This window comes from Narcine bancroftii, chromosome 5, assembly GCF_036971445.1.
Source record: "Narcine bancroftii isolate sNarBan1 chromosome 5, sNarBan1.hap1, whole genome shotgun sequence".
Classification (NCBI taxonomy): domain Eukaryota; kingdom Metazoa; phylum Chordata; class Chondrichthyes; order Torpediniformes; family Narcinidae; genus Narcine; species Narcine bancroftii.
The window spans coordinates 162275643-162288711 of record NC_091473.1 but is presented as its reverse complement, the minus strand read 5'-3'; the positions used below and the strand labels follow the sequence as shown (position 1 = coordinate 162288711).

Sequence of the window (13069 nt, the reverse complement as noted above, 5' to 3'; positions counted from 1 at the left end):
GAGACCACCCGCAAATTGGAGGAACAACACCTCATCTTCCTTCTGGGCACTCTCCAAGTCGATGGAATTAACGTGGATTTTGTTACTCCCCTCCCCCCACCCCCCAGCTCTGTCTCCTTTCACAGAGCTGACATCAATTCTCACCTCTCCTCTTGTATCCAATTAAAACCGTTTGACTATTGGTCTGGATTCCTCCCCTCCCCTTACTCATCTTCAGTCTTTATTCAGATGGCTTCCTGCTTTTTGCTTACACCTTGAAGAAGGGCTCAGCCCTTAAACATCGGTAATATATCTTTACCTCCTATGAATGCCGTGACACTGACTGAGTTCCTCCAGCATTTCTGTACGTTTTCTGTATCCCAGTCCCTACCCCTTCCATCCCCGCTAATCTTGCTTCACCCATTGAGTTCCTCCAGCAGATTTTTTTGCTCAGGATTCCAGCATCTGCAGCCTCTTGTGCCTCAAGCAATAAGAGAGATTCCTTTGCCCCAACAGTGAAGACAATTTCATGTATTAATACATGTTCTGTATTATTACATTTATTCACTGAATATATTAAAGGCAGAGATGGATACATTTTTGAAATATATCATCCACTACAGTAATCACATCACAGAGGGCCTTTAGCCTGATTTGTCCATATTATTCAAAAAGCCTTCCTGAGCTCCTTGAATTTCTCTGCATTTGGTTCATATCCCTCCCAGCCTTTCCTATCAATTAATCTAACAACTTGTGTGGAAAAAGTTCAAGATCCTTTATTTTAAGATCCCTTTATTGTCATGCAATAGTACAGAAAATTACCTTCTGCCTGCATTACAGCAGACAAAGGTCGCCATTAGGGCCAATGCCCCTTACAGTAAGGGAGAAAGAGAAGTAAAAGAGAGTCCCTTCCTGCAGGGTCATCTCCTCTGCTTCTTCTTCCCAACTGGTGTATTCTCTCCAGTACTGGAGCCCTGTGCTGGCCCGGTGTTCTCTGGAGTCTGCAACCCATTGTAGCTGCTGCCAAAGATGGGTGCTGCCATCTTGGGCACACTCCTCCGCAGTTGCAGGATTTTACCTACAAACACAGTCAGCTCCTTTAATAGGACGTTTAAAGCCTGTATAGTGCTAGTGGTATTGGGATGTGCGGTTGAACCCTTCAGATCAGTGCTGTCTCAATTCTCCCAGATCCACACCAGCAAGTGTCGCCAATTGTTTTTGCCCTTCAAAGTATCTTTATACCTTTCATCTTAAAGCAATGCTCCGCTGCTTAAGACTGTCCTACCCTAGGGGGAAAACCATGACCATCTATATCTTATCTATATGCCACAGGTCACTCCTCAGCTCCCTTCACTCCAGGGAAAATAGTCCAGCCCATCATTGTCTCTCCACAGTACCGTGGAACACTACAGCACAGAAACAGACCCTTCAACTCATCTAGTCTATGCCAAACTATTGTTCTGCCCAGTCCCATTGACCTGCATCCAGACCATATCCCCCCCCATGCCCCACCCATCCATGTACTGATCCAAACTGATCTTAAATGTCAAAAGTGAGCCACTTCAGTTGGCAGTTTGTTCCACGCTCCTATCACTTTCTGCGGGAAGAAATTCCCCTATTATTTCCTTTAAACATCTTGTCTTGCCTAACCTCAGTGGAAAAAGCCTCTCTGTAGACCCATCATAATTTTGAACACCACTTTCAAATCTCCTCTCATTCTTCTGTACTCCAAGGAATATACTCCAAACCTGTTTAACCATTCCCTGTAACTCAGTTCCTCAAATTCCGGCAACATGGTTGAAAATCATCTCTACACTCTTCACCATAACATCCCAACTCCTACACAGTACTTTGATTTATGAAGGCCAATGTGCTAACAATTCTCCATGATTCTCATCTACAAGTGACATCTCTTTCAGGGAATTGAAGGATAGGTCTGGTCCTTGGGTTACGAATCTAAATTGGAGAAAGGCAGAGATGGTATCAGAAAGAATCTGGCATGTGTTGATTGGGACAGGTTGTTTACTGGCAAAAGGTGTGCTTGGCAAGTTGGGGGGCTTCAAAACAAACTTTGAGAGTATAGTCTTTATGTTCTTGTCAGAATTAAAGGCAAGATTTGCACAATTGAGATACTTCAGGGATGTTACAAATGCAAGAAAACACTTAAGGAGGAAATCCAGAGGGCTAAGTTGCTCTTGCAGACAACGTGAAGGAAATTCCCAAGGGTATTCCAGATAAAAAGGATAGGGAGTGACAGTATTGGTCCTTTTGATGATCAAAATGATGATCTATATTTGGACACTAAAGAGATGGGGGAAGATCTTAAATGTTTTTTAAAAATCTGTATTTACTTGGGAGATGGACACAGTCTATAGAAGTGTGGCAGAATAGCAGCGAGGTCATCGACCCTGTACAGAGGTGAAGGTGCGTGCTGTCTTGAGGCAAAAAAAAGGGTGGATATACCTCCAGATCCTGGTTCCTGTTAAATCTGTCCCCCCCCCCCCCCAGCCCACCACCACCTGAAACTTCATTTCCCCTATTCTGGACAAATCACCCAATCTATTTCTCTTGATTTTGTACACCTCTATGAGATCACCCCTCATCATCCTGCTCAACTTCTCCCTGTAGCTCAGGGCCCCGAATCCTGGTAACTTCCTTGTAAATCTTCTCTGCACCATCTCCAGTTTGACATCTTACTTCAGCATGCTGACTGGAACTGAAAACAATACTCCAAATGGGCTCTCACCAACTTCTTGTACAAATGCAACTACCATACTCAATACTCTGTCTACCTTTAACTCCACTTTTAAGGTAACATATATCTGTACTCTTTGATCCCTTTGCTCGACAACACCTCCCTAGGTCTCCACCATTCACTAGGTAGGACCTACCCATGTTTGTCCTCCCAAACTGCAACATCGTAGCATGAAACTAGAAGAATGGGAAAACTTTAAAAAGCAGCAAAGAAACTCTTACCAAGCAACAAAGAAAGGGAAGATAGATTATGAAAGTAAACTAACAATCATGATAAAAGCAGGTGGTAAATGCTTTTACTACTATACAAAACCAGAATGCAATACATGTAGGATCAGAAGATTTTTGGCAGATTATTTGTTTAAGAAAGCTAGAGAATCCAGGGAAATGTAGACCAATGAGTCTTCTGTCAGTGGAGAGCAAACTGTTGGAGAGAATTTTTAGGGACGGGATTTACGAGCATTTTGAGAAGCACTCTCTCCTCCGGGATAGTCAGCGTGGCTCTGTGTGAAGGGCAGGTTGTGGTTCACGAGCCTCATTGAGGTTTTTGGAGGTGACGAAAGAAATTGATGATGGTAGAGCACTAGATGCAGAGTGTACATGTTTCAATAAAACCATAGAACAATTATAGCACAGAAACAGGCCCCTCAGCTCTTCTTGTCTGTTCTGAAATATTTTTCTATCTAGTTCTACTGACCTCCATACACCTCCCATCTATGTAACTGTCCAAATTCTTCTTGAATGTTAAAATTGAGTCCACATATTCCACTTCAGCTGGCAGCTCGTTCCACACTCCCTGTATGAAGAAATTCCCCCTCCTGTTCACCCTATATTTTTCCCATTTAACTCTTAACCTATGTCCTCTGGTTTGTATATCATCTACCCTACCAATATTTACTCTGCCTATACCCCTCATAAGTTTAAATACTTCTATCAGATCTCCACTCATTCTTTTACACTCAGGGAATAAAGTCCTAACTTATTTAACCTTTCCCTGTAACTCAGTTCCTCAAATCCAACAACATCCTAGTAAATCTTCTCTGCACTCTACCACATACAACCCTTTGAATTCTAATATGTATGCAATCTCCACATCATCTTTGGTGTAGAGTAGTGGCTCCCAAACTTTTTTGCGCTGCCGTCTCCATGGCTCCCAGGCCACATCTCTAGCACTCCCACCCTGGTACAGGGAAAGGTACACTGTAGAAGGATTAAGTTCAAGAGCAGTGAGGTAATGTTGCCGGTCTTCTAAAACTCTCGTTAGACTCCACTTGCAGTATTGTGTGCAGTTCTGATCCCCTCATTACAGAAAAGGTGTAGAAGCTTTAGAGGAGAATCACGGGTCCTCTACCGGCATCACCTACGGCTCCTAGAACGCTTCCACCAGCGTTGTCTCCGCTCCATCCTCAACATTCACTGGAACGCTTTCATCCCTAACGTCAAAGTACTTGAGATGGCAGAGGTCGACAGCATCGAGTCCACGCTGCTGAAGATCCAGCTGCGCTGGGTGGGTCACGTCTCCAGAATGGAGGTCCATCGCCTTCCCAAGATCGTGTTATATGGCGAGCTCTCCACTGGCCACCGTGACAGAGGTGCACCAAAGAAAAGGTACAAGGACTGCCTAAAGAAATCTCTTGGTGCCTGCCACATTGACCACCGCCAGTGGGCTGATATCGCCTCAAACCGTGCATCTTGGCGCCTCAGTTCGGCGGGCAGCAACCTCCTTTGAAGAAGACCGCAGAGCCCACCTCACTGACAAAAGGCAAAGGAGGAAAAACCCAACACCCAACCCCAACCAACCAATTTTCCGCTGCAACCGTGTCTGCCTGTCCCGCAACGGACTTGTCAGCCACAAACGAGCCTGCAGCTGACGTGGACATTTACCCTCCTCCATAAATCTTCGTCCGCAAAGCCAAGCCAAAGAGAAGAAAGAGAGGAGATTTACCAGGATGTTTTCTAGAAAAGAGAACATCTCTTGTGAAGCAAGGTTGAGCTCAGGCTTGACTTTTTTTAAATTCCAAAAATAAACATTAGAACTGATAAATCTACAGCACAGTACTAATCTTATAAACTGCTCTAACAATTGCCTTCAATTTCCCTACTGCATAACCCTCCATTTTTTCTCAGTTCCAAGTACCTATCCAATAGCCACTTTAAAGATCCTATTGTAGCCGCCTCCACCACCGTTGTCAGCAGCACATTCCATGCACCCACCACACTGTGTGTGGAAAAATGTACTTCTTGCATCCCCGTACTTACTCCCATTCATATTAGCCATTTCAGCTCTGGGGAAAGGCCTCTGGCCATCCACATGATCAATGCCTCTTATCTTGCACACCTCTTTCAGGTCACCCCCCACCCCCCATCCACTGTCTCTCCAAGGAGAAAAGACCAAGTTGAATCAATGAATCCTCAATCCTATCCATTCTCAGCAATATCCTTGTAAATCTGCTCTGCACCCTCTTTATAGTATCCATATTTTTCCTGTAATGAGCAGACCAGAACTGAATAAAATATTCCAAGTGGGTTCAGTCAAAGGACTCAGATACCTACAACATTACCTCAACGACTCTTGAACTTGATCCGGTTAATGAAGGCCAAATCACCATACACCTTCGTAACAACACAAACATTCTATGCTGCAGCTTTGAGTGTCCCATGGACATGAACCTCAAGATCTCACAGTTCATCCACATTGCTCAGATTTTCCCATTAACGTTGTATTCTGCATTCAAATTTGACTTTTTGAAATGAACCACTTCACATGTTTAAGAACATATGATAAGACAGGAGCAGAAATTGGATATTCAGCCCATCAAGCCTGCCCCTCCATTTAATCATGATCTCATCCATTTCCCACAGCCCCACTGCCAGGCCTTTTCTCCATAACCTTTGATGCTAATCAAGAACCTATGAATCTCTTCCTTAAATACACCCACTGACTTGGCCTCCACAACTACTTGTGGCAACAAATGCCACAAACTTACCAACCTCCATATCTCTGTTCAAAGCAGATGCCTTTCAATCCTGAAGTTGTGCCCTCTTGTCCAAGATTCTCCCACCATGGAAAACAACCTTTCAACATTTTCCTAAATTCCAACGTATATAGGCCAAAAGCTGTCAAATGCTCCTCATAGGCTAACCCTTTCATTCCCAGAATCATTCTTGTGAACCAACTCTCAATCCCCTCCAATGATGGTTCATCCTTTCTTTAGATGAGGAGCCCAGAGGGCTCATATTACTCAAGTATGATGATGGTACTCAAGTATGATGATTGCCATTGTGCTGGTAGACCAGCCAATGAAACACAATCAGCATTGACCAGAATTTAAAATAGTTACATATATTACATTAAAAACATACAATAAACCATATGGAATTAAAATCGCACTATTCTGAATTGTTAAAAATTACTGATTATAAAATCACCACTCAGCAGAGTGAATTGATGGCTTCATAGAAAAAAAACCTTTTAAGCCAAGTGGTCCACAAGTGAAGGCTCCTGCCCAGTGGTAGGAGAGTCAAGAGTTCATGGTTAAGGTATGTTGCGTCTTTGATAATATTTCTCACCCTGCCCAAACATCGTTGCCTATAGATAGATTTGATGGTAGCCAATTACATTCCAACAATCCATTGGGCAGTTTTTACTACCCGCTGGAGTGCCTTAGGATTTTGTGCAGTACAATTCCCAAACCACACAGAAATACTTTGTCAGCACGCTCTCAATAGTACATCTATAGAAATCCAACAGTATTCTTGGGCAGAGGTGTATCTTCCTCATGCATCTCAAAAAATAAAGATGTTGTTGTGCCTTTTTGATCAACATTGATGAATTCAAGGACCAAGTGAGATCATCAGAGATATGGACCCCAGGAATTTGAAGCTCTGTAACTGCTCCACCACTGCCCATCTAAATTCTGCAATGATCTCTTTTGTCGTCTGGGTATTGAGTAACAGATTGTTCTCAGCACACCACAAGGCTAGGTGCTGAACCTCACCCCTTAGGCCGTTTCATCATCCTCTGTTATCAGACCTACCACTGTGTTCTCATCTGCAAACTCAATAATTAAGTTTGTACTATACATAGTAACGCAGTCAGAGGTAAAGATGGAAATCAAAATGGGGCTCAGCATGCAACCCTGGACATTCAGAGACTCCAGAGACTGGAGGAAAAAAATATTGTCCAGCCTAACAGAAAGAGGTGTGTTAGTAAGAAAATCCAGAATCCAGTTACAAACGAAGTTTGGTTATCAGCTTTGATGGTACAACAGTAATGAAAGCCGAACTGTAATCAATGAATAGCATACTAACATGAGAGTTAGGGATATCAAGATGAGTCAAAGTAGAGTATAGCACTGTTGAAATGGCATCCTCTGTCAACCAAGTCGTGTGAAAAGCAAATTGATGTTAATCCATAGTGGCAGTCAAACAAGATTTCAAGTGAGATAGAACTGACCTCTCAAAACACTTTGATGATGGGGGTAAGTGCAACTGAAGTAGTCATTTAGACTCATGGCGGTAAAGCGCTTCGACGCAGGTATGATTGTACAGGTAGCAGTGTTAAAGCTTGTGGATAAGCCTTGGCCAGGGACAGATTGAAAATGTCTGTAAACACCCAGCCAACTGATCTGCACAGGGTCTAAGCACACAACCAGGCATGCAATCCGGTCCAGCTGCCTTCTGTACATTCACCCTACTAAGGATGGCCCATACATCTGTAATGAAAATCAAGAGAGGTACTTCAGTTGGTAAAAGATCCAACTTGAAAGGGACTTCCTTATTCTATCAGTCAAAACAAGCATAAAAATAATTAAGCTCCTCAGAGAATGTTAAGGGGGTTGCAGCTAGAAACAGGCGATATACTAGATAATTTATAAACTCTGATCATCTGTATTACCAGTGCCTTATAAAGCTTCAACATCACATCCTTGCTCTTGTATTCTATAGCTCTGGAAATGAATGCCCCAGCATTGCATTTGGCTTCTTCACCACTGACTCATCCTGCATGTTTCCTTTGCATCTGGGTATTTTCAATTTTCTCTCCATTTAGAAAATGCTCTGCCCATTTAATTTTTCCTGCCAAAGTGTGTGGATATACAGATTCCAACATTGTATTTCATTTGCCGCTTCTCTGCTCATTCTCCTAATCTGTCTAAGTCCTTCTACAGCCTCCCTGTTTCGTCAACACCACCTGCTACTCAACCTACCTTCATATCATCTGCAAACTTGGCCACAAATTCATTCCATTAACTATATCATTGATTATAAAACATAAAAACAAGTGTCCCCAACACCAACCGACCCCTGTAGAACACCACTAGAAACTGGCAGTCAACCAGAATATGATCTGCTTCCTGCCAATCAGCTAATGCTCTTCCCACACTAGTATGTTTGCTGTTATAACCATGGGCTCTTGTCTTGTTAAGTAGCCTCATGTGCGGCACCTTCTGAAAATCCAAATACACAACATCCATTTCATCTTCTTTACTAAAGAATGCCAATAAGTTTTTTAAGCAAGATTTTCCCTTAAGGAAAGCATGCTGGCTTTAGCCTATCCTGTCATGTGTCTGACCAAGAACTCCATAACCTCAACAATCATCTTTTCAACCACTGAAATCAGGCTAACCTTTCTGCTGCCTCCTTCCCTTTCAGATTTTGTGATTTTTCCAGTCCTCTGGGAATCTATTGATTCCTAAAAGATCATCACCAATGCCTCCACCATCTCTACCAATACTTGTTTCAGAACTCGAGTGCACAATCCATCTGGTCTGGGAGACACATATACCCTCAGGCCATTAACTTTTCTGGGTTAAACTCCATCTGCCACTTCTCAGTCCAGCTCTACATCCTATCAATGTCCTTTTGTAACTCTGTCAACTCTCCAGACTATCCACAATTCACTGACTTTACTGTCATCTGCAAACTTACGTAGCCATTTATAAACATTGCAAAGAGGAGGGGTGGAGTTCCCAGAACAGATCCCTATGGAATACCAACCTCCATGCAGAATACGAACCATCTATAACCAGTCTGTATCCACAAACCAAGGACTCCTTGCATTTATGCCTTATTTTCTGAATGAGGCTTATCAATTACCTTACTGAAATCCATATACACTAGATCTACCACTCTTTCATAGGTGTGTTGTTATATCAACAAAGAATTTAATCATGTTCGTGAGACACAACCTTCCCCTGATCAAATTATGCCTTTCTAAATTATTCGAACAGCTTCCCCACCACTGAAGTAAGACTCACTGCTCTATATTTATCCACAATAAAATTATATACAAAAGAAAAACCATGAATATAACCATGAGGCATAGATAGGGTGGAGAGCCAGCAGCTTTTACTCAGGGTGACAACAAATGCTTAAGGTGAGAGAAGGAAAGCTTAGGGGAGATGTAGGGGTAATTTTTTTTAGAGTGGTGGAGGAGGGTGGTATAATAGGGACATTTAAAAACTCTCAGACATGCACGTATGCAAGAAAATAAAGGGTTCAAGGTGTGTTGTAGGGAAGAGTTAGATTGTTGTGGAGTAGGTTTATAATCTCTACAACATTCTAGGCCAAGGCAGGCCATTAGGCCCATCAAATTTGCCCCACCATTCCATCACCACTGACTTACCCCTATTTCAACCCCATTCTCCTACCTTCTCCCCATATCCCTTGAATCCCTTCCTGATCAAAAATGTACCAACCTCTGCCTTAATAACCCTAATAATATCCCCAATAACTTAGTTTCCAGAGCTGTCCGTGGCAACAAATTCCCCAAATTCACCACCTTCTAGATAAAGAAATTTCTCCTTATCCATGTTCCAAATGGATAGTTTTGTATTCTGAGGCTGTGCCCTCTGGTTCCAAACTCCCCCACCACAGGAAACATCCTCTCCTCATCTATTCCATCCAGATTTCTGTGAGATCCCATTTCAACAAAACTCCAGTGAGTATAGTCCCAGAGCCATCAAACACTCCTATGATCGTTCTTACTTTCGAGGAATTATTCTTGTGAACCTTCTCTGAAGTCTCTCCAATGCAACACATCTGTCCTTGGATAGGGAGCCAAAACTGCTCTCAATGTTGTAAGTGAGAGAAGGTTCACAAGAATAATTCCTCGAAAGTAAGAACGATCATAGGAGTGTTTGATGGCTCTGGGACTATACTCACTGGAGTTTTGTTGAAATGGGATCTCACAGAAATGTTGCATGAAAAGAAATATTCACGTGGATAAATATTTGAAGGGGAGAAAACCCTGAGTATTTGGCAGACAGAATAGCTTCTTTCTCTGTATTAGATGATGGCCCACAGATATCCCAGAATAAATAAATAACATTTGTGGTGGAGTCAGTAATTATTGAGGCAAATGCAACAATGACGTGGAAAACCACAATATCTCCTGCATCAAGATCAAACTAGTGGGCCATGCTTAACCAGTGAACCAATAGCTAGTTTGGGCCAAACATTAACAAACCATGAAATTGAGGTAAAACCCGCCCCCAAGGATCTGAGCACAGTACGAGCTGAGGGACGACATCATTTATGGTGTGATACCTCCACTGGGATGGGCTGAACTGAAGGGTTCACCCTGGAAGTATGTTTGCTTTGGAGTTTTTAGGGATGGGGGGGAAGAGAAATGTGATGGAATAACCTTGGGCAGAGGTAGGGTTAAGCTCCTGCTCCATTTCCAGTGTTTTCTGCTTGTTGCTGGGGTTTGATGAGGTTTTTCACGTTTGTACCAACAGAACAGGAAGGCATAGTCGCTCCATCTGTCTTCAGTGCTGCAAGAACTGGTCAGGAGACTGTATTCACAAAGGGCAGCGAAGATCAACCAAAAAGCGTCTTCCAGAAATGAAGAAAATTCTACATGGGCTCAATTAGAAGTTCTGGTTTCACAGAACTTTGGCCAAGCAGATTTGGTTTATTGGTTCATTTATAAAATAACTGAATACTTCACACTAAAGTACTTCCAGTTTATGAAGTATGATTTTTTTTATTATTAAAGCCTAGTTCAAAACTCCCATCCTCCCCCACACAAATTCTGTTTTTATATGTACAGTAAAATCCCTGTTACCTGAAATTCCAGCAACCAGCCAAAAAAGATAAAATTGTAAATGTTCTCTAGAGCAACACACAACCCCGTGGTGTAGATGAGTGCAAACATTCAGCCAGCCAGTTTCAATAAAGTTGTGTTTGAATAAAATGGTAGCACCCAGGATAAAGGGGCGACTCTCCCAAAGTGTCTCCCTATCCCTGCTTAGTAAGGCTTTATCTGTAAATTTGGGAAGGGGGGGTTAATTATGATGTTGGCACGATTAACATAGCAGTTAGAGCAATGCTGCTCAAGATTCAATTTATTATCATAGTAATAAAAGAGCACATAATAAATATTACATGAAATTTCTTTTTGTCTGCTGCAAGGCGGACAGATTCACCAGCAGCAGGAATCGCCCAAGTGCTTCTTACAGTCAGAGAGAGAGAAGCAAAAGAGAGTTTGTTAAAAGTTACAAAGTCAGCGACCGGGGTTTGATTTTAAATTTTGCAAATTACGCGAATTACTTGTTTAAAGTGAACATTACATAATTAAGGACTACAATACTGATTTTTTTTTTTCAAATTACATTCTGCGCTGTCTTTTAAACTGTTTATTCTTAATGCTGGTGTATTAGTTAAGCATTTTCAGAGTGAGTCTCAAGCATCCGAAACATTTGCATATCCGGCATCAGTCAATCTCCATCAGTGCCAGATACTGGGGGTTTTTACTGTATTTTTTTTGGATCCGAACTCAAGAATGAATTGTTAAAACGTTTGAAGTTGTGACTGTAATGAACTCAAATTTTTGTATATTTCACCAATGGGAAAATCCTTTCCCTCAGACCAGTTCTGGAACACAGTTCTAATCCCTGAATTCATCGACATTATGGATTTAAAGGCTTGAGTGTCTGTGATTGCCACAGCAATAAACAAGTTTACAGTTTTACAAGGATTACAACAGAACCATGTACAGTAAAACTGCTGATATCCAGAATTCAAGAAACTGGCAAAAAAAAGAATAAAGTAATAGGTAAAAAATACACGTTTAAAATTGTAAATTAAATGTTCTCTGAAGTAACACAAACCTTTGGTGAAGATGGGAGCAAATATTCAGCCAACGGAGCACTTTAGTCATGGTTTGCTCGTAGAAGGCGTTTGAATAAAGTTGTGTGAAACAGCAATGGCAAAGCCCAGGATGAAGCTCGCCATTGGGTTAACTCTCTTAAAGTGTCTCCTGATCCCTGCTTAGTAAGAGTCACCTCGGTCAGAGGTTTTACCTGCAAACTTTGGGGAGGAAGGATTAATTATAATGCTACTGTTCACCTTTCAGACGGCTCCCTGGAGGGGGAGGAACCTGCAAATCCAGCAACGGTTAAATGTTTTCAAAGAATGTGATTGAAAATAAAGTAAAATTCTTTAAGGTTTATATATTCATGTAAGTGAAGTTTGTTCAGTGTTGTATTTGTTTTTTTAAACTGTTTATTCGTTGATTTTCAAAGACTCATTTAAATTCAAACAATACAATCTCTTACACCACCAATATGACATCCAGAGTCCGTTTTTATCACCCCCTACCCCACCTTGCCCCATACAACTTAATATGCAGATACAAAAAACACAAATACCAGTGGGGTCAACGACACCTACAGAAACTTAGGAAAAAAAAACAACCAAGGTGACCGGATAACCAAAGATCAGGAATAAAGAGCATGTCATCTGCACCACATCTCTCTTCATTGATTATTTTTAATGCAGCATTGTAGGAGTAAGTCTCAAGCAATTGTAAAATACCAATCCCCATAGGTGCTGTATATCAGGGGGTTTTACTGTACCAATGACCATCTAGAACATGCCTGTTGACACCCACACATTTCCAAGTTAACAGCTATTTATTCCAGTAGGTTTAATACAATTGAAATAGCGTGCTGGTAGATCCACAGAATCCAGCAATTAGTCCAAGTGTAGGAGCTAAATTAGTAAGACGCTTGCATCAATGATCTTCCGCTTTTATTCCCATTTCACTATTTCTGTTTTGTTCCAAGATAGGAAGTGAACTCTAATGAACTGAACAAGCTTGGGCTCAATGAAGAAGGCTGACACAAGGACCGTGATTAAACAAAGGGCACCCAACAGGATGTGAAGCAGGCGGAACATTAAACCTTGCTCACAGCACAACGCAGCCTGCAAACAAAAAGAGTAGAACTCACAAAAAAGCATGAGGCAGTGTCATCCGTCTGTCTCAATGCATCTGAGAATGACCAAACTTCACAGCATAGTTGGAAATCATTTGGCCATAGCCTGCGGTCTA

At 41.9% G+C, this 13069-nt stretch overlaps 1 protein-coding gene across 5 annotated transcripts in view; it reads right to left on the bottom strand.

Moving 5' to 3' along the window:
* Positions 1-13069, bottom strand: part of rft1 (RFT1 homolog) — a 160800-nt gene that overhangs the window by 13640 nt on the left and 134091 nt on the right. Inside the window, exon 13 of one of the 5 annotated variants that reach the window (XM_069939522.1) lies at positions 10660-12942. The exons of the other annotated variants lie outside the window; for them this stretch is intronic. Coding sequence (XP_069795623.1) covers positions 12769-12942 — 174 coding nt within the window. The 3' untranslated portion in view covers positions 10660-12768. Of the gene's footprint in view, positions 1-10659; positions 12943-13069 lie in introns of those variants that run through there. 5 annotated transcript variants of the gene reach the window in all.